The sequence below is a fragment of the Anastrepha obliqua genome, chromosome 3, assembly GCF_027943255.1.
Source record: "Anastrepha obliqua isolate idAnaObli1 chromosome 3, idAnaObli1_1.0, whole genome shotgun sequence".
NCBI classification, from domain to species: domain Eukaryota; kingdom Metazoa; phylum Arthropoda; class Insecta; order Diptera; family Tephritidae; genus Anastrepha; species Anastrepha obliqua.
Genome location: NC_072894.1, coordinates 70,074,677 through 70,096,957, shown reverse-complemented (window position 1 = coordinate 70,096,957; position 22,281 = coordinate 70,074,677). Strand labels below are relative to the sequence as shown.

At 36.5% G+C, this 22,281-nt stretch overlaps 1 protein-coding gene across 1 annotated transcript; it reads left to right on the top strand.

Moving 5' to 3' along the window:
* The first annotated feature begins 12,660 nt into the window (after window positions 1-12,660).
* LOC129243102 (cuticle protein 16.5-like) lies at window positions 12,661-13,119 on the top strand. The gene is made up of 2 exons (XM_054880227.1): window positions 12,661-12,718; window positions 12,821-13,119. The coding sequence occupies exons 1-2, from the start codon at window positions 12,707-12,709 to the stop codon at window positions 13,034-13,036; spliced, it is 228 nt and encodes a 75-aa protein (XP_054736202.1). The 5' UTR covers window positions 12,661-12,706; the 3' UTR covers window positions 13,037-13,119.
* Window positions 13,120-22,281: the final 9,162 nt, after the last annotated feature.

Here is a 22,281-nt window from a genome sequence, read left to right as displayed (position 1 = left end):
AGCTTTGTGACCGAAAAACAGAGCGGACGGAATATTGGAATTAGATTTCTTCGAATTTACAAAATTCCAAAACGCTTTTGGATTAGATTTTAAACTTTCTTCGAGTCTAAGAACGTAGTTTCTGTTTAAAAATGTATCCAAAAAGACGAATTTCTTGTAATACTCTTTATGTATACAGAGCAAAGAAATTTGAAGTTTTATATTTTTTGAATTTACGGACAAATTTGTTTCTTTTATTTCGAAGTTTAATCAACGCAGCATTGTGCCAGGGTACTTTATATTGTTTTTTATTACAGGAGGAATAACAGTTTTACAAAAGTCTACCACTATAGTTTAAGGACTTGTCGGAATATGACTTAGAACCAGTTTCCTGTGCTCAACTTCCGCTGTTCCGTGGGCATCGTGTTAGCCTTTTTAAGAGCAGAGTAGCTGGCATAGTCAAACGTTGTGTATTGCGCACCAGTTTCTACGAATGGAAGAAACATTCGAACGATGAAAATAGTCAATGCGACAACAAAACACCAAATATGTTGACTTGATCTTTATAATTGGCAACTGACGCGTTTTGTAAAACGCGAAAAAGAAAAAGCTTTTTGTAATAATAAAAAAAAAATCATGGTAAAAAAGAATACTAAAATGAGCATGAAGCGCCTGAAAGGGCAATCTTTCAATGGTCACAGCGAAAGCACACCAGTGTGAACAAAGAAAGTGGAATTCATTTTATGGCACTCTGAGCTTCATAATCGTGTTTTTTTTCCAACAAATAGTAACAGTAACCTTCAACTACACTCCTAAGTTGCATTTATAAAATACCTGTCTGTGTCTAGCCTTACACACTCAGTGGCCACTCAGACTAACTATCGCCAATTATTCATGAAGCAATAAATATGTATGTGTGTCCGCATGTATGTATGTACCTATGTATACGTATGAATGAATATAGTACAGTGTGTGTGTTTGATAGTATGACTGTATGCGCATGTGCAGTATAATAATAGTGAGAGTTCAACAACGTAAATTTACAAAATAATTCCTTACAACTGAAATCCCTTCACCACTTTAATTGCCACTTACACCAATTGTTGGTTAATTTGGAATCATAAAAGCCGCATGTGGCCAACGCAATCGCATCACATACATACAAGTATATGCTTACACTGGGGCGCACATGATCAGGTAACTTCATTCTTTTACAATATTCGAAATATTTTTCATGCTCAATTTTTGTAAATTTTTTATAAGAATATAACTTTATAAATTTTATAAATTAAAGTTCCAAACTTTGTACAAAATGCACAAAAATTTCAAAAAATTATCAGCAAAAATTAATTAGAATTTTTAGAAAACTTCTCTGTATGCAGCTTTATAGTTTATTCAATTTTAGTTTAACAAAATGAAAGTTTGAAGTTGTTCAAAAAACGCGTTGACGTATCACAATATTTTTTTCATACGATTCTGCGCCATTTCTTCCATATAAAAGACTTCCATTTTTATATATACCTACATACACATAACTACGGCTTGAAACTGTAGGTCCCTCCATTTGTGGAACAACATCAAGACGCACGCCACAAATATGTAGGTGGAAGAGAAAAAAATGTAGCAAGAAATATGTTGCGAATATTGTAAAAAGGTGGAGTGACTTCCCAGAAGGAAATGGTGCAATATCTTGCCTTCATAAGCTATTACAGAACAGCTTCTAAGCAAGTGAAATGCTTATGTCAACAGCACTGCTCACAGAGCGCTTCCAGTGCTCCTTCTCGAGAAGTGAGTAGGCAAGGTGTTACAAAATAAACTGTCGAGCTAACGTTTGTACCTATACACAATTGTCGAAATTTACAGTAGGCGGTACAAACAAAAAAAAAATGACGCGTTCATTTCTGTAAATTTATTAAAAGTGTATTTTTGTGATGAAAAGACGAGCTTCGGAAAGTTAGAAATAACTTAAGTAAAATTTATAATAAAAAGAGTGAGTGTAAATTAAATTAATTAAATGGCCTTGTGCTGAATAGCCGGGAATTTAAATTCGAAATCAGAGCTTTTATATGTGATACACCAGCACGTTCCTTCATGTGTGATACTATGGGTCATAACGCTTTAGCAGGCTGCGGTAAATGTTACCAGAGAGGGGAAAGAATTAAAAATGTTACAACTTTCAAAACTAAATCATCGCTATTAAGAACCGACAATGACTTTAATGAAAGAAAACAACCTGATTTTCACAAAGAGATGTTTAAAAATAATCAAAGCAGTCTACAAACAATTGGCATAAAAATGATCACACAATTTCCGTTGGAGCCCATGCACTTGTTGGACTTAGACGTTATGAAAAAGATGTTGCACATTCTATTTAATGGGAAAATAGATGTTTCAATCACCACCGACAGAAAGAAAATGTTATCCACTCGGTTATTATCATTAATATATAATATATAATAATTTAATTACATTTATTTATCTTTTTTGTTTAAAATTCATATTTATAAAAAATAAATAAATAAATAAATCATCTATTAAAATACTTATAATTATTAAAATTAAAATAATTTTTTGAAATTATCGTTGCTGTTTGGAAGTAAGATAACATCACATGACAAAGACGACTTCCTGCAGCCCTTACAAAGTAAGCGAGCAAGAAGGGCATACTGCCAGGCGTTTGTGAAGCGCTTGAAGACAGCTCCTTCTCAAAAGCATTCTCGTACAAGCGGTGGCATAATGACTTGCAATAACACCTTCTATAAGGTGTTCCGTCGCAAGCGAAAGTGCAATGCCTTGCGTTTTGGCTCATTTCATATAAAAAATAATTAAGGAAATCATGGAGATGGTAAGGCCCTCGCGATTCCAAATAAGAGCTTCTGTAATCGCTTTTCACTCCTTCTTTTTTCTACTGGGTTAATTATGTGAGCACAAGTATATGTACATATATACATACATACATTAAACACACACAGATAAACTGTATATGAAAGTTTGAAACCATGCAGGGAAAAACTGAACTAGTTAAGAGAATTTTTGATGTTTTTGTTTTGGAAATGGGAGCCAATCTGCCAGTGACTAAATTTTGACTAATGGGGAAGACATCCAAATGGGATTAAATTGAGTTGAGTATATGCAACTTGAGAAAGGTAAACGGATGAGAAAACGGTGTTAATAATGTGAACTGGACACCATGATCCATTGCGTTTTCGCTTAATCCTGTTTAATATCTCGCCAAAGTTGTTATTGCTATTAAGGACTAGGCTAGCCCATTTCTACCAAGCCTACCTTAATCGCATTTTACGCGTAACTTCAGTTAAATAAGGCATTTAGATGTTCAAACGCGCTCGTACATTCTTCATTAGATATCAGTTTTACTACGTTACCACCGAAGGCAAAACTAGGTATGTGTATATATCAAAATTTTACACGCCGACAGCCAATCAAATTGAAAAATATTGTTGCCATGCTTCGATAATATTGCAATAACAAAAGGAAAAAAATCACGGGATTGTATGGGATTTGATAAGTGTTTTGGCTGGCGTTTGCGCTTAAACTCGCTGGCGGTAGCAAACCCAAAAGTAAGTTATGATTGAAACATTACATATATGAACGCAACTTTGCGGGTGCAGCAATTTAATAATTTATTTATTTTATTTATTTATTAATCATAATATTAATAATATATATAATATTTAATATTAATAATATTAATTTATTTTTTAGGCACAGCCTGAGCTCAGAGAACAAAATAGGGATAATTTATTAATAGTATCTTCATTTTTCGACAAAAAATGGTACTTTGTCATACAGCAACATAAGAAAATGTTGTTATACGTCATGCGAAAAACTTAATGCTTCCACAAATTAATCGAATTAATTGAATATAATAAAATTTAATATTTCAAGCTTTCGCACAACTATTTTGACGCTCACCATTACTTTTTGTATCGGGTAGAAATTGTTGCACATTCGTCAGGGCGCAACTTTTTCGGAAAATAATACGCAATCCTCTGAAAAAAGACGAAAATTTTCCAACCCTGGGGCAGGGCAGAACTACATTATTACGAAAAAAAACGCGCATTACTCACATTTACCAACAGAAAATTATGTTTTCCTTTATTTTAAGCATAAATGCGTACTTTTTGTTATAAAACAAGTAAACAAATACTCCAATTATTTGAAGAAAAAAAAATAAAAAAGACGAGATTTAAATGTAATTTTTTCTAGAAAAATACGGTCAGTTCTGACAGCCAGCTGTAGTCGAAAAACAAGAAATGCAAGGAATAATCCGCAGGAGAAATACTTGACACTTCTGAAACTTAACAGAACTATGAAGTGCAGTTAACTTCCTGATGACAGTAGAATGCCATATTTTGCCTAACACATCTTCGGCAAAACTCATTCTTGTCACCAGTCTGCAAAAAATGAACTACATGTCGCTTTTCCTATTACACGAATTTTTCCACCCGAATTTACCATGCGAAGTGTTCTTATTTTGATTAAATTTTCTATTGACACCAGAGACATCTCTGTCGTATACTTCGCTGTAAGGAATTGAGAGGCTGTATTTTGTATTGGAATGCTTATGGTTTTTCTGATTTCCCTGAATATCGCTGGATGCGAAATCCATAAACAGACATAAGGTTGAAATTTGAGCGCTTTAAATACCGCCAGAACTTTGAGCAAATATTTAATCTGGCTCCTGAAGCGGACACTGAAACGAGCCAACTTTATGGCATTTGAATAAAAAGGGCAAGCAAACGACACTTTAATGAACATTGCACTGGAACATAGGCATGTATTTTTGTTGCCTTGAATGGCAATTCGTTTTATTAGAATTTTTTTCCTGGTAAAAATACTCTTGGAAATAAGACAGAATATTTTGCTTACATACCCGCATAAGGGGGTAGGGGTAGTTAGAGGTCTGATAAAATGATGATTTTCAATCATTTATTTTTGACTTCAATCATTTCGACTTGACTTTAGCAAAATTTCAAAAAAAAAAAATAGTAATTGTAAAAGTTATTGCTGTTTGTGTGAAGCCCGTTTCTCCAGAATTCCCTTGCGGTGCTCATTACAAGCCCTTGGAGATTCATCTAAAATCAATCTGCCTGATCGAAGCGTTTTTTCCAAATCCACAAGATGGCGGCTTCAGGAAATATTTTTCAGATTTTCGAAAAAAAAACTGAGAATTAAATGTAAAAAAACGACATTTTTGAAAAAAGAATCCTTCGATCATGCAAGAGTTTTTTATGTTTTTCCAAAGCAGTATAAATTTTATTGAAGTTTCAGAAGCGGTTTTTAAGTTAAAGTGATCACCAGTTCCCAATTAAAGTTTTGCGAAGGCTCCGGAGCGCGAGAGCGCCCTTTTTTAATTGTTGAATAACACGAAAAGTATTTGTCGGATTCACTTCAAATTTTCACACAATATTTTTAAGATATTCTACTTTAAAAAAATCCAACATTCTGACTACCCCTAAACCCCATAAACTAACTAGAGTTCAGCCTTGTTAGGGAATAAATGCAAACTTTCACCATTTTCAATAGTTCTGAACTAGTGGATTTTCCCACATGGCGCATTTATCTCTACATATCTACGTATGCAGACACGAGGCGATTATTATAAAACAAACTAACGGAAAGTCTCTCTGGCCCTATAATTCATAAAGAAAAAACCAGAGTAACGGATATTATTACACTACACAGCTCTTGTTCTTGTTAGTGTTGGAAACATTTAGTGCCGTTTAAAACGTAACTTGGCAAATTTGTTTCGTTCTTTTTTATCGTTTGCAATTATTCGAATGCAGTTGGCAACATTTCCAACTATGTACATACATACATACATATGTATCTACGTAGACGGCAAACGTAGCAAGAGAGTTAGTGAAAATTTTGTGAAAATACAATTACTCACAAACATACATACATTCACTGGTTTGTGGAATGCATAATGGCAACAACAACAGCAGCCGCAACATTAATTACAGAAAACACTCGTCGAAAAGTTACCGACATGCTCATGCCAAAAACAAATATAAAAAACTTTAGAGTGGAAATGCCAGAACCATTACGAAAGTGTCGAACAATTTTCACAATAAATTTAAGCCGCTAAGTTGTTGACAACATTCGCCACCGTTCAACCGCTTGGTATAACGTGAACGTGCAACGAAAATGAAATGATGAGCAGAAGCAGTGCCTCGATTAGTGGTACCTCTATAGTGATGCCGTTGGGAGGGTGTTCTTTGGTGAATGTAACATTAACGGGGGTTTCATAGGTACGTATCAACGAAGATAGGCATGCTCATTACTCATACTTCAGGTGGGTTAATGTACAAAATGTGATTACAACTCTTTCAAAAAATTGTCAGTGGCACAAAAATAAACTCAAACTACAATGAATTTGGCAAAAGAATTGAAAATTGTCTCATATATATAACGTTGCTTTCGATATGAACTTGAAATGCAAACGCTTGCTTCAATTTTTTTATGTTCTGACAATGTGAAAATGTCTCTCAAGTTTCACTTAACTTTTTGTTTTCATCACAATGAGCAGTGGTGGAAAATTAAAAAAATAATTTTTTTACCGAAATTCTGTTTCGGCGATCGCCACTTTAAGGGCGCTGGCCTGCATACTTACAATATCACATTAACTCAAAGAGAGAGAAACATGTTGCGCATGTGAAGTGTCAATTTTACTCTATCGAAAATGCCTTTGTATTTGATTTGGAGTTTACAGCTTGTATTCCCATATTCTTCATTAAAGTTATCACATTATCTAGTTATTGATTAATTTTTTTTTTCAATCGCACAGTGAAGCGAATTCACTCGATTATATACTTGAAAACTTAACTAACATTATTTAAGTTAATTATTTTTAGTTAATTCTATTTATTTTTGGTTTTTACTTTAACACTATTTTACTTTATTTTCTTTTAATTGTGTATTTAATTTAGATTTAACTTGAAGTTGTCTTATTTTATTTCATTTTGTTTTATTTTATTTTAATCTATATTTAAATTTTATTTATTTTGAATTTCGTTTCATAAAATTTGCTTTATTTACAATTTCCTATTTATTTACTTTTATTTATTGCATCCCAAAGAGGAGTAACTAACATTAAATGGCGGCAGCTTAGCTGCAAGGTTATATAACAGGTACGTAAATTATAACTAATATTGCACTTAGAAATGTTAAATAATTGACAAATTGATAAAGAATAAAGTATTCACTGTACAAAGTTTCGAACCATATGGCAGGTATTAAGAGCTGCTTTCTGCATGTCAAAAATCAGAGAATGCGTGAGCTGAAGTGTTTTGACGTTGTCTGCTAAATTTGTATACACTAACTGTGCGCTGAGATGACAATTGGCAGGATGTACGTCTTCCTTAACTTTCATTGGCATTTGACATCAATCCCTAAGTCAGAATATTTTGATATATTTTCTGCATATGTTTTTTGCATGTTTTTCTTCAGAGTCGATGGAGATTTATCGATCAAGAAAATGTCTGGCCTTTTGTGGTCTCTTATTGCATTCGTTAAAATTGTTCGCTCATAATACAAAAGGTAGTTGGAGTGTTCTTGAACAGGTTCTGGGATATATCTCAAGTATCGTATTTTGTTTTTGATTGAAGTTGTACATCTGCGTCAGTTTTAGATGAATTATTTTTGCGATATCATGGAGTCGCTTCAGGTACATAGAGTTTGCCAGTGTGGTGCATCCAGGTAGCACGTGGTCTAAGGTCTCACTTCGACTATTGCATCTTCAACATCTGTCTGCAGCGGCAATTGGATCTCGCATTACATATGTAATGTAATTTCTTGTTGGAATCACACCACCTTGTATGGCGGAAATGGTACCCTCCGCTTCGGCGAATATCGACCTGTTGGGAAGCCATAAGTGCGACATTTTTTGGGCGACATGTGGGCTCAGCAAGTCTTTTCGATACACGCCATGAATAGCCATTTCAAACCATCTTTTCATCTATTGAGGTTGCGTTCCGGATTTCGTAGGATTGATTCATCCGAGGTGGAATGATTAGGATTATCATCCACAGCATTTGAAGCCTTGTACAGTTCAAATTGGGAATATTTATGTTGAAAGTATGCTTTTATGTTCAAGATAAGTTTATGTAGTAGAGTGGCCCGAAACAATTTTTTTTTAGGATCAAATTCTAATAGTGCGGAAAAGTTGCACTATTCGACTAATAAAGTGTGTGCCAAATTTCAACCCAGTCGGACGATATCTGCTGTCGCCAGTAGAGGCCTCAAATTTTGAAATAATTATGTATAGAAAAACAAGACTTGCGATGGGAGATTTTTATTGTATGAAGGTTCGTACAGGAATATAAAGGGTGGTTAAATTTCAAAGGCCGATGTTGAATGTGAACCACACCTAAACGTTAAGCTTTTTCTGCATTTCATTTGACATTTTTCAATTTCAGACTAACTCAATTGGAGCCATGGAAAGATACACAATCGAGCAACGCGTTAAAGTTATTCAGGTTTATTATGAAAATCGGCGTTCAAATCAAAATGCATATCGCGCACTTCGTGAAGAAAATCACATTCAGTGATAAGGCACATTTTCACCTCAGTGGATTCGTCAATAAGCAGAATTGCCGCATTTGGGCGAATGATAATCCAAGAGTGATTGCCGAAAAACCAATGCACCCACAAAGAGTGACTGGTTGGAGCGGTTTATGGGCCGGCGGCATCATTGGGCCGTATTTTTACCAAAATGAGGCCCGTCAGGCAGTTACTGTGAATAGTGTTCGCTATCGTGAGATGATAACGAACTTTTTAAGGCCCGAGTTGGAAGATATGGATGTGGACGACAGGACGGTGCCACTTGTCACACAGCTAACGAAACAATGGCTCTTTTGCGCGAAAAATTTGATGGCCGAATAATCCCACGTCGCGACGATGTCGATTGGCCGCCAAGATCATGTGATTTAACACCTTTGGACTTCTTTCTTCGAGGTTATTTGAAAGAAAAGGCGTACGTCGATAAGCCAACAATTCAAGAGTTAAAGGATGAGATAATTCCGCACATTAACGGCATAGAACCTCAATTATGCCTCAGCGTCATCAAAAATTTGGACCAACGAATGGAGGTGTGCCGCCGAAACCTCGGTGGCCATTTGGCCGATATTTTGCTCCATACGTAATTCAGCCATACCAGTATTATCATAATAAAGATAAATGACAATAATTTCCTAAAAAAATTGTATTTTATTCAAAATCAAGACCGGCCCTTGAAACTTAACCACCCTTTATAATCAGACAATTGCCAAATCTAGAAATTACCTCCATGCAGTTTGTTTCCGTTTTTATGCGGAGGATGCCGTGGCAAGAAAGTATGTGTGAAAGTAATTTTTTGTGTTTGGTTGTTTCCATTGCTTTCGCCTACTCTACTTCTTCACAAACAAGTAATTCCCCTTTCTTTTGTTTGCTTATTGATGGAGTCTTACGACACGGCGAATTCGGAAAGTGCAATAGTTTTCGCTATCATTCTTGAGAAATTACGATAGTTATTAAGCACATAAATGTACGAGTATATAAGCAGAGGTGCTCGCGCTTAGGGTAAAATAAAACGATAAAATGAGAAATAAATGAAGAAAGTTGTGTTGCCATTAGTCTGTGACTTTTTATTTAACAATCCAGGAATCGAACTAAGGGGAAGTTGTCAGAAGTTTTTTTTGAATAAAAAGTAACAATTTCGTAACAATACGAGTATATGCATATATTAAACTGCCACTGTGTATGTATATTATAACAAAGTATCACAAAATTGAATTCGGGTGCGTACAAAAGTTGACAAACTTAAAATATTGATACTTAATATTAAAAATTACAATAAATACAGAAAAAATGTAAGTTAACTGAAGTTTTTGCAAATACATACAATTTTAAATAAATTTGCAGTTGCAGGATTAAATATAATGCATTGAACCCGAAGGAAAAGGAGTTACAGAACCAGCGATATTATTTCACACTTACACTTTAAGCAAACGTAAACGTTTGAAAAATATGTAATGGATGGTTTAGAAATAAATTTCCGAAAATAAGTTATAAAATGCTGACGTTGTGTCCGGTAAAGCCAATAGATCACTACGATCTATCAGCTACCTCTTATTTTTTCATATCCTTCGCTTTGACTTGAATTTAAATAGAAAAATAAAAATGGTGCATGTAAGGTTTTACTTCCAACCATAATCAGGGAGATTATGGAAGGAGCTCTGAGATTACTCAGCAATTGGGCCACAGACTGTGGTTTAAGTGTAAATCCGAGCAAAACTGAACTGATGATACCCAACTTTAATCCACCAAAATTAAACGAAAAATACTTAGGTGTTATCTTAGATCTCATCGACCGCCGTAGCCGAATGGGTTGGTGCGTGACTACCATTAGGAATTCACAGAGAGAACGTACATAGGTTCGAATCTCGGTGAAACACCAAAATTAAGAGAAACATTTTTCTAATAGCGGTCGCCCCTCGGCAGACAATGGCATACCTCTGAGTGTATTTCTGAACATGATACAAAAAACAGTGTGTATCTTAACTACAGGAGCGCTTAGCACCAGTCCTACTGAAGCGTTCAATGTACTAACTCATCTATTACCATTAGACTTACATATACAAACAATCGCTACTTGCAGCGCGATGGGACTCAGAGACATAGGAAGCTGGACAATAAGGTCGTACGGTCACAGTAAGATCCACCTACAGGGATCCTCGCTGATCAAAAAGAGATCAGACTACACAGTCCCCGACCTTAACTTCAAGAAAGTTTTTACGGTACGTTTTCCACCGAAAGCCGAATGGGACAAAGAGAATGTGATTGGAAAATACGATATTGAAATCTACACTGACGGTTCTAAGATGAACTGTGGTGTGGGAACTAGCTTCCATTCGGAGCCGCTCAACCTATCTCAGTCAATTCGACTTCCTGATTATGCAAGCGTGTTCCAGGCAGATCTTTTAGCGATCAGAGAAGTATGCAAATCACTAAAACTCTACAAGAAAGTTGGTGCAAGAGTAGCTATCTTCTCAGACAGTCAAGCAGCTATCAAGGCCTTAGGCTCCAACTCCATTTCATCCAAACTAGTCTTACAGTATAGAGAGGAACTAGAATTGCTTAGCCATTGGCTTAAAATTACCCGGATATGGGTTCTCCGTCATAGGAACATACGAGGTAATGAGATAGCGGATGAGAGCTAGCAAGAAAAGGTTCGACACTAGACATAGCAGAGGCAGTGGCAGTCTTCATTACTTCACACTATCATGCTTTAGCCGAAAGAAGGTGGTTACAATTAACTACATGTATTGTATTACAACAAAAAACACATGGCCGTCGTACAAAATCCAAAGGACGAATCACCTATTGGTATGCTCCCGGCCAAACATTTCACGCATCACTGCAACCCTTACAAGTCATTGGAAGATAGGGGATCATGCAGCCAAACTCCACCTCCCCTTCAATCCCATCTTCAGAAGCTGTCAAGCAGTAGGGGTGAAGGGAAGTCTTTTCCACTACTCATGTGAATGACCAGGGCTAGGTAGGGCACGACTCCGCTTTTTCCGTAAGCCTTTCTTATTGCAAATTATTGAGATCTCAAACATCGAGATAAAGAATTTCCTACTATACTTTGAGCTCACTAAATGGGTTTGACTTCGAAGCAAAAAACAAAAAAAAAAACAAGACATCATAACACGAGGACAGTGGTAGTAAATCGGTGCTGGTCGCTAATTAGGATTATTTCAGCAGAAATACCCAACCATTTCAACAACAACAACCAAGCTTTACTTAATTCAAGTAATTTTTAAATTATTTTTAGAATTTCACATTTATTAAGAATCTAGTATACAATCCAACGCGCTTTGGAATTTAAAAACCATTGTGATTTGATCGGCTTGCATTCGTATGCCAACATCCCCTTCAGGAAATACGATTGACCTAACACGTAATAGTTTTGCGTACGTCCACCGATGTGACAATTCGAGCGCCCTGATTTTATCTTAGTGTGATTACATAAGTAACGTTTTAAGCCCACAATCGATCCATCAATAATGCGTATTATTGATGACTATGGCTATGATATTTCACTGGAAACATGCGCTGTGTGCATGAAACTTGTTTTCACACCATTCACCGAATTGTGATTTTTTTTCAATACTGCTACGGCTTAGTATTTTTGGTCCTGCAGCCCCGTATATGTATGCATATCATTGAATAAATAACATAGTCCAACAACTGATTGAACTAATATTACCCTTTGTCTTTAACGAGGTTTCAAAAAGTATGTATTTAGTATGCATGACGGCGGCAAGCAAAAGACTAACTTAAATACATAAAATACATTGATGGGTTGATTAAAGCAAGTCTTCCAATGAAGTTTTTTTATTGACCTCACACAGTTAAAATGTATAGCTTTGAATAAGTAAATAGGCACGTTGGCACTGACTGTGTGGTACGTGTTTAGGCCAAGAAAATCCGAGCTCTTATTTTAGTTCGCATATCCATATTAAGTTAATATGCCCACATAGAATGTGTGATTACATTGGTATGTTTGTACACATACAAGTATTTGCATATGTTTGTACGATTGTAGAATAAAACAATACTTTAACCAAATTGTATTTAAGCTAAAGTATTCAGCGAATTTATCATCAGTTCAATTTTGCTCTACAACAGTAAAACAGCTACCAAACAAAAAACAAACAAAATGTTCAAATACGTAAGTATTCCTATACCTGCACAATGCTTTAAGTGTTTATTTATTTGCAGTCAATTAAACCAAATTTTTGATCCTAATAAAATGATTTTTTTTGTCTTCTAGTTTGCTCTCGTATTCGTGGCCCTATTCGCCTTCGCTGCCGCCGAACCTAAGCCCGCTGTCGTCGCACCATTGGCCTACTCAGCTCCATTGGTCGCCTCCCCCTACGCTGCCGCCTACGCTTCCCCATATGTTGCTGCTCCCTATGCCGCCTATGCTTCACCTTACGCTGCCTACTCCGCTTACCCATACAGCGCCGCCTATGTGCTCCGCAAGTAAATGGAATGTAGCAGAAGAATTGTGATAGTGATTGGAATTGATTGATTGGCAATGAAATGTTGTTGAAACATAATAAAAAAAAATTAAATTAAATAACAAAGCCTAAAGCGAGACTTATCTTAATGGAACTTAGGTTTTTTAGTTGAAATTTTTTAACAGAAGCTGTGCCTCTCTAAGTTTGATTATTAACGGAATATATGGTATATGCATATATGTATATTAAGTAATTTCAAAGAATACTACTATAATATTGTTATGGTTTATCTTAAAGATCACTCGAGATATTAAGTAATGGATATGAGATAAGGCTTAGAAGCGATGCTATCATGCCTGACTGCAGTACTAGAATCGAAATTATGGGATCAATAGTAAAAGGCATAGCTTGTCTTCGGAATTTGGCGCGTACACGACGCTTCTTGATGTTGTTTCACAAATAGAAGGACCTATAGTTTTAAGCCGGCTCAGAACGGCAGATTTTTTTTATGAGGAGCTTTTTCATGTCAGAAATACACCCGAAGTTTTGCCATTGCCTGCCGAGGGGCGACCGCTATTAAAAAAAACACAAAACTTTTTTTTGATGTTTCACGGAGATTTGAACCTACGTACTCTGAATTCCGAACCCGTTCGGCTGCGGAACAGATTATATATATGTGCAGCCAATAGATTATGACCAGTTGGCATACCTATGATAGTTCTGCAGTCCTTTCGTGAGAGCGCAAGCACGAATTAAGTCAGTTGTTTGTACGGCATGTAATGGATATGATGCTGTTTTGCATGTGGTTAGATTAGTCCAGCTATCTTCCACTCGCTTTTTCATGTAGTCGTCCATTTCGTTGTATACTGTATTTAGCGGTTTTAGTATGTCGTTCGCTTGTTCAAATGGTAGTCTAACAGCACTACTATTTCGTTTCCTATAATGCTTTTGTGACCAGGTACCCAATAGATGTGCAGCCTTCTGTTTGTGGCTTTCTGGGGTATCCCTGCTCCATTGAACATTTTTGGACTGAATACAATATAAGCTTATTGCTTTTATTGCTGCTTGGCTGTCCACGTATATATTAATTATTGAGTTCTTTCTTGTTCTTGTGTAGGCTAGCTCCGTAGCTTTTCCCACAGCAAAAACTTCCTCTTGGAAAATACTTCTCTAGTCTGGCAGCTTGATAAGTTTTCTAATCTCTAGTTTTGAGCAGTAAATACCCGCTCCCACTCCGTCTAAAGTTTTAGAGCCGTCCCTGTAGATATGAAAAGTCCTATGGCCAGGCTTCATGCCTTTGTGCCGTCCCTCCTTTTCAATTGTAGTACGAAACCTTCTGTCCCAATTAAAGTATGGAGTCATAAAGTCTATGCAACCTGAACTCCTCTTTCCTATTAAGCTATGTCCGAAGGTTCTACAGGTGAATACTCCAGCAGGCACTAACTTCCCCGCGGATTTCGCTGCCAGATTTTCCGCCTTAAAATCAATAGGTGGCATGCTGAGTATCATTTCCAGCGCCGCCGCTGGAGTGGTTTTCCTGTTATGCACAGAGCAGCAAGTCGCTGAATCCTTTTCAGTGGCAGTTTTCTTGTTGCAGTCCACCATACTAAGACCCCATACAGAAATATCGATCTAACTTCTGCCGTGTAGCACCAATGCATCAGTGAGAATGATAAACCTCAAGTAACGCCCAGCATTCTTTACATGCGTAGAGCGCATTACTGGCCTTTTTCACCATTTCGTCAACACTGTGCTTCCACAGCGATTTACTGTCCAGCATTACTCCGAAGTACCTCGCATGATCTTTGAGAAGTAGTTCGTTGTTGCCTACCTTCGCGAGGTTCCACGCCGGGACCTTATACTTCCTGGTCAAAAGTATCATGCCCGTTTTTTTCGCGTTTATCCCCAGCCCTGCGCGAGATGTCCATTGGTGTACGGTTTTGTATTTATATATATAATAAAATTCGCTGGAGTCAAATAAGGAGTCACTAAACACTTACCAGTGTAAGGGTGATGCAACATAAGCTTTTTGATGGCAGATACACACTCGAAGAGCCCTACGGAACATTAATATCTCCTTTCATTTGAAATCAAGAGACTGAGATTTCAACACACTTCCTTATTTAAGATAACGAAGCACCAGGCTTGGGCTCTTCAAAAATCGTTTTATATAATATTATTCCCCGGTGATACAATTTGTAACATCTTAATATCTGCCTAAAATCCTAACAACAAATTTCATCCTCTGGTAATTTTGTCGAATATCTCCGAAGGTTTAATAGCTGTGGTGAGCTCAAAGAGCTATGAATAGTTGCAAAATTCTATTTGTTTTCATAATTTCAATTAAATTTTTAAATGTTTTGTACTTATGGATTGAATTTCAACTCTACAATAATTATGAAATTGAATTGTTTTTTGTTTTATAATATAAATAAAAGGTGATAAGATATTTTTCCCATAGGGTTTCTTTGACAGATCACACGTTGTTTTATTACAATTTTGTTCATTTTTGGCTTGGTGGCTACGTCAATAAGCAATATTTGATGTATTTGAAAACAGTTTGGTGCGGTCTATGGGCTGGAGGAATCATCGGTCATTCAAAGTCATTCAAAATTGGTGTTTACGGAAGGCCAAATAACGGCGCAGTTGCGGCCAACATTTGAAAGGGATTATCTTTAAAAAATAAATGTTATGATTGTTTCTACACAAAAATGCCACAAAATTGCCCAATCAATTTAAATTTCGTTGTTTTATTTAAATTTGAAATCTCATGCCTCTAAATTGATCACCCTTCGTAAAGTAAATGTCGATATGTAGTTTCACATTACATAGAAGTGTTTGAATTTTTATTTCTCCTAATATAACTATTTTAAGAAACATTAACTGTTACAAGGCTTGTTGTCTACATTGCGGCTTTAAAACTGGAATGATTAGGTTAAAGTGGTTAAGCTTCACCAAAACAAGGTGCCTGTAAATCTGTTTAATGTTTTGCATGCACAATTTATCATCATCATCACAGTTTGGAGTGAACCATTGTTTCCGTTACAATTCGCCTCCACGTCACTCGGTCATCAACCTTTCGTTTGCTATCAGATATGCCCATAGCTCCAAAGTCGGCTCTCCATCGTCTTCTCGGCCAGCCTCTTCTTCTGTCGGCTTGTGGATTTGTGCTGAAGATCTTTTTTAGAGTTCTACTTCAATGTCTCAATTCGTATAATGTGAGCGTAACATCGAGTCTTTTGCGCTTTGACGTACCTGATTTGCACTCCTGGAAAGTAATCTCGACTTCATCAACTTTGTATGTGCGAAGTAAGACTTCTTTGCAGCTTTATCCTGTCTTGTGTGGCAATAGATGTATCTTTCTGTGCGCTCAGCATAATTCCAAGATATTTAAATTTATTGACCATTTCAAAGTTATAGCTGCCGTTTTGTGAGTTACATATGTATGTGTTGTGTTGGGCGCTACACCTTCCATATATTTGGTTTTTCTTCGTTGATGATAAGTCCTACTATCCTAGCAAATGATTCTAGACGCATAAATGTTTCTTGCAGAGCCCTTTTATATTTGTATTTTTTTACTAACCTGCAGTATTTCCGAAACTTGCAATTTACTTTAATTGTGGCTTTCAAAAGTATTACTTTTTTTGTTTTTTAAAAAGATAAAGTTTATTACAACTCACTAGCTTTCCAGTTATTAATTTTCCCTGTTAAAAAACTTAGTTTTTAAAAATTTTACTTTGACCCTTTAAGAACCAAGAACGGACATTCGTAAATCAAAAGTCTATATGAAATAAATATTAGTAGTTTCATTCTACATAAAGTGTTTATTCTCTTATTTTTTGTCAGATAATTTTTTTTCAGAGATACAGGGTGGGCCATGTAAAGTTTGATTTTTGAATCGGCTATAAAAAAAAACTAATCAATATTTTTTCAAACTTCTTTTTTTTTGAAGATTGAACATTGTCATTTATGAATGAAAAATAATATCGTTCAAATGACTGCCACGATCAACCCAATTTTTAAGCACGTTTTCGATTGTTTGGGCTCCAATTTCAAGAATGGCAACTTCGATTTCGTGTTTTAAAGCCTCAATCGTCTCTGGATGGTTCGCATAGCATTTGTCCTTAACGGCTGCCCACAAAAAATAGTCCAACGGGCTTAAATCACAGCTCCGAGGCGGCCAATTGATATCGGATTTCGGCTGATTATTCGGTTTTCAAAAACGGTAGCCAAAAGTTCGAGTGTAACTTTGGCAGTGTGACAAGTTGCACCATCCTGATGAAACCAAATGTTGTCCATGTCATCCTCTTCAATTTTTGGAAGCAACTCGTTGAGCATGTCACGCTAACGCTCGCCATTTACTGTAACCGCGGCTCCTCGCTCATTTTCGAAAAAAAATGGCCCGATGATGCCGCCAGACCAAAAACTGCAGTGACTCGTTGTGGATGCATTTGCTTCTCTACAGTAACATGTGGATTTTCTGAGCCCCAAATCCGACAATTTTGCTTATTGACATAGCCACCGATGTGAAAATCAGAAAAGAAGAAGAAGACTCACCTCTTTGAAAATAGGTGTTCAATATTTCCCAATTTTGTTCAAGCAAATCTGACAATTTTGCTTATTGACGTAGCCACCGATGTGAGAATTAGAAAAGAAGAAGACGACTCACCTCTTTGAAAATAGGTTTTCAATATTTCCCAATTTTGTTCCCATTTCGTAATTGTCAAACCTTTAAGTAAATTATAAACACATTTGACATGTCATTTGTGTTACCATTCTCAAAAAAATAGGTGGTTTAAAAATCAAACGCTATATGGCCCACCCTGTATTAGTCGATAAAGCCATACACCATTTCATGGTGACGTTAAGTCCAAAGTGACTGGGGTTTCCCCATTACAGATGCCTAGTCAGTTTTGTACATTTTTGCATTTTTCATCCTCAAGCTATCTGGAGATGTGCGAAGCGTGCAAAAATAAATACTTTAGCATTTGTGGCTGCTCTTAATATGCACGTACATATATTTTAACCGTAAGTATTGGAGTGACAAGCGACAACTGCCAATTCCTGTGCAGATGCTACTATACAAACCTATACACTCCATGCACATACCACTACACAAGCATAACCATTCAGCAAAATAAATACCCGTTGCCAACTAAATACAAGACGCTGCGGTGAATCAACTTGCGCACTTAAGTGGCCATGAAAATGTTGATGACAGCCAAGCTACAACTGCGAACGCTGAAGGACTGCCAACAACTCAACTGAACTCGACGCGAAATCCCTGACACAAAATGTTCTGCTTGTTGGTGACCGACATTTAAATAATTTTGAGCAAGACATCTATTTCAATTAATACCCTGCAGGGAAATCGACAGTTTCCGAATTATTACAATAGTTCATACTTTTTTTCTAATTATTTGAAAGTCTAAGCAGGCATATTTTTTTAAACAACCTGCCGAAGATTTGTTCTAACGAATGTCCCCAGTTCGTCAGAATCATAGTGTGTTTTTCGTTGCAAATCACGATCGAAAAGATTGTTTGCAGGTCGGCTTGAAGCAGGCATTCCCAGTTGCACCAGTGCCTTTTTAGCGATTGTCAAGCATATGTCTTCAATCAAAAGTTATATCTATGAACATGTCATATTCGTTTCCTCTGTGTAAAGATACATGGTAATACTGATTGTCATGACAATCAGTTGAACGGGCAGAAGTTGCTACTCCGCAGCGCCACCTGGTAGCGAGTGGCATCAATGAGCATATTCTACAAACCTTCTCCGCGGAAAAATACATATATATACCAATTTTTATAATAATCGGTCCAGCAGTTTTTGAGTTCATCGATGACATACAGACAAACATTCATTTTTATATATAAAGATTAAAAAAAATTACCAAATATTCTTTGAAATTATTCAATTTTACAAACCGAACATATATTTTGATCACCAGTGTATATATAAGCAATTGTGGGCGTTCTTTTGTAAGTTGATTGCAAAAGAATAAATCTTACTTTGGATTCAGTCAGCCTTGTAAATAAAATAAGTGAAATAAGTGATATCAGGAAAATGATAACAGAATAGGATTTTCTCAATTTTACATGTCTATACCCTGTCCCCTGTTCTGCCATGAAAAAGCTCCTCATAAAAATGTCTGCCGTTCGGAGTCGGCTTGAAACTGTAGGTCCCTCCATTTGTGGAACAACATCAAGACGTACACCACAAATAGGAGGAGGAGCTCGGCCAAACACCTAACAGAAGTGTACGCTCCAATTATTTATTTTTTTTTATAACCTGTCCCCATTCAAACCTACGAATTGTATAAAAAAATAAGTTGCAATTCCATTCCTTTCCTCCAGCGAAATTCGAGAGGCATAATCATTTGCTCGTCGAAATCAATTGCTAACGTACGTCTATGTAACAACTATGCGCACCTTATAGATTTTAATTCCAATTTGACTAGATTTAAATTAAGTTTATTCATTAGTTTGTAAGGATATCCTGTAGGCTAAATAAATAAATTGAAACAATGGGATTGTAGCTACTCGCATCTTTACACGTCGAAGCTAGGTAAATGCGCAAAAAATGCTCCACAGTCTCTTGTACATTATCCCTAGACTTCATCGTTTGAAACCTCCTGGCCTAACTCATTGACAACATCCATTTCGAAGATAACCAAAGGAACTCTACTGACATACATATGTACCGTTCCGTTTCGTTCGTTTTCCAAATTTCGTATTATCATTCATTTTAGTAAATTCGCCTCCATAGTTTAAGCTTTTCTTACTGGGTATATTATTATATAACGAAACGGGCAAATGTGGGTGTTGAAGTTAAGTAAAGTGCACAGCTTAAAGTATTCCTGAATGAAAAGAGATTTCAATTTAATTCGGGGGCGATATTCCCGATATTCGCAAAGTCAAAGAACTATAAATATTTAGAAGATTGTATGATAATACACAAAAAGTTAAATAAAGGCAAGTAAAGAAGGGCGGAGTATAGAAGGCGACGTGCACGTGGGATGGGGCTATGTGGCGATGTGTTTAATGAGAGCTTACGCTTGCCTTGTCTGCCAAGTAAGTGAACTAGGCATATGAAAGGAAAGAAAATAAAGGTAATCTTGTACTAGCCGGTGTCGAATAGAACACTGATTATATAGGGCCTGAAACAGAATCTCACGAACGAATCTTCTTTCATAGATATCTGGTTGCGACAAGTAATTTTATCAATTTGATATATCTGACTGAAATCACCGACGGCTTTATTGAATATTGCTTGCAACCAATTCACGGTTGACATAATTTAGGTTCCTGGTGCATCACCCTGATAAGACACATTATTACATACGCCTCTGTAATATGGTGCAAGGATACAATGATTAATTCCACAGTAAAACTCCTAAACAGACTACAGGGAAGTGTGTGCTTGGGTAGCACAGGTGTTATGAGTACGACATCTAGTGATGACCTCAATGTCATTCTAAACTTATAACCTCTAGATCTTCAAATCCAAAGGAATCGATGAAAGCGGCGTACAGGCTCAAATTAAATGGAGTCTGGGGAAATGAAGAAATCACTGGCCACTGTCAGATATACCACCAGTTGTCGGAGCGGTGCACACTATTCTCGATGTCAGTGGACAATTGGGGCCTTTCGTTAGCTTCGGTAGGAAGTATGATGTTTTGATGCCAGATATAGATTAAGGGTTAAGTCCAGAAAGCCTATTAACGGGATATGAACACACTTCCCACACTGACGGATCCAAAACCAATGATGGTAGCGGACCTGGATGGTACTTAGACGAGAAAGGACAGATAGCCACGGTATTCCTTACGGAAGTCTATGCCATCTTGAACGTGGCATACTGGCTAATTGAGAAAAAGTGGGGTAGCAGTATTAGAATTTGTACTGATAGTCAAGCTGCACTGAAAGCCCTTTCTTACCCCGCTGCTCTTCGAAGATAGTCAGTGAATGTAAGACAAAACTGAACAGTGTTGCAAATTACAACAAAGTTAACCTTATTTGGGTGCCTGGACATTGTGGTATTACAGGAAACGAGTTAGCTGGTAATGGCTGGCTAATGAAGGCTCTGCAAGTATGCCACTAGGCTCTGAACCCTTTCTAGGTATCAATACTGCATCGATTCAACTATGGATTGACGACTTCAAGAGGTCTGCCAATAGAGAACGTTGATCTAGGTTATAACTCGTGCAGAGTAGCCAAGTGCTTTGTAAAAGAACCAAACAAGAAATAGCGACCTTTCTCTTACAACTCAACAGAAAGGACCCGCGAGTACTGGTGGGTGTAGTCACAGGGCACAACGCCTGTGATCAGCATATGGCTGCCATGGGGGTCATCGACTGCCCGATATGCCCATCCTATCTTGAGGATGACGACACTGCAGAGCATTTTCTCTACAGCTGTCCGGCGTTTTCCATAATCAGACTTAATTTGGTTGCGATATACAGAGTATGGATACAGTTCATACTCTTCCGGATCTCTTAAGATTCATTAATGAATCCAACAGATTTTTGGAAAATTTACCTCAAACAAATTTTTCCGTTTTACCACCCACATTTTATCTTTCCTATCTCTCTATACTTTCTACTGAAATCTATCCGTGTGTAGTACAATGGTCTCCTGATTGAGTGCTTCGATTTGTCCAACCCCCCACAAATCTTATCTAATCTAATCTATAGCGGTTGGTTCTATCATATGGAGACTATGCTTTCAAAACTAATGCAGTATTGAGTTCTTTGTAATCATCTTAACTCAGTCTAGTAGAAAATGGCCTCTGCTAGACTTAAACGATCGATATGTAGTAAAGTTATGGGTAAATAAACGAAGAGCATTTCAAAACGAACGTCGAGAAACTTCTAGTTACTATTGGAAGTTGCTTGGCAACTAGAATAAAAGATATTTTTTAGAGTTTTTTTATAGATCTTTGAATTTAAATTGATCAAATAAACGTATTGCAACGTACTTTTGGCTGCACAACTACATAAGTATTTTAATGATAAAATAGCAAAATATGCTTCCTTCCATATAAAAGCATGCACAAGATTTCCAGCAATAAAATCAATATTTAATATTTTTATTTTTTAATTTGCATATGCAGAAAACTTTGCTTTTGATTAAAAGTTGGAAATTTGCGAATTTATTGAATCTTTTTTAATTTGCACAAAATTTTAAATTTGTATTTCATGTATCGTTTTTGTAAGAGAATGGTTCACATATTTGTGCGTAAAAAATTATTAAAATTAAATAAGAAACA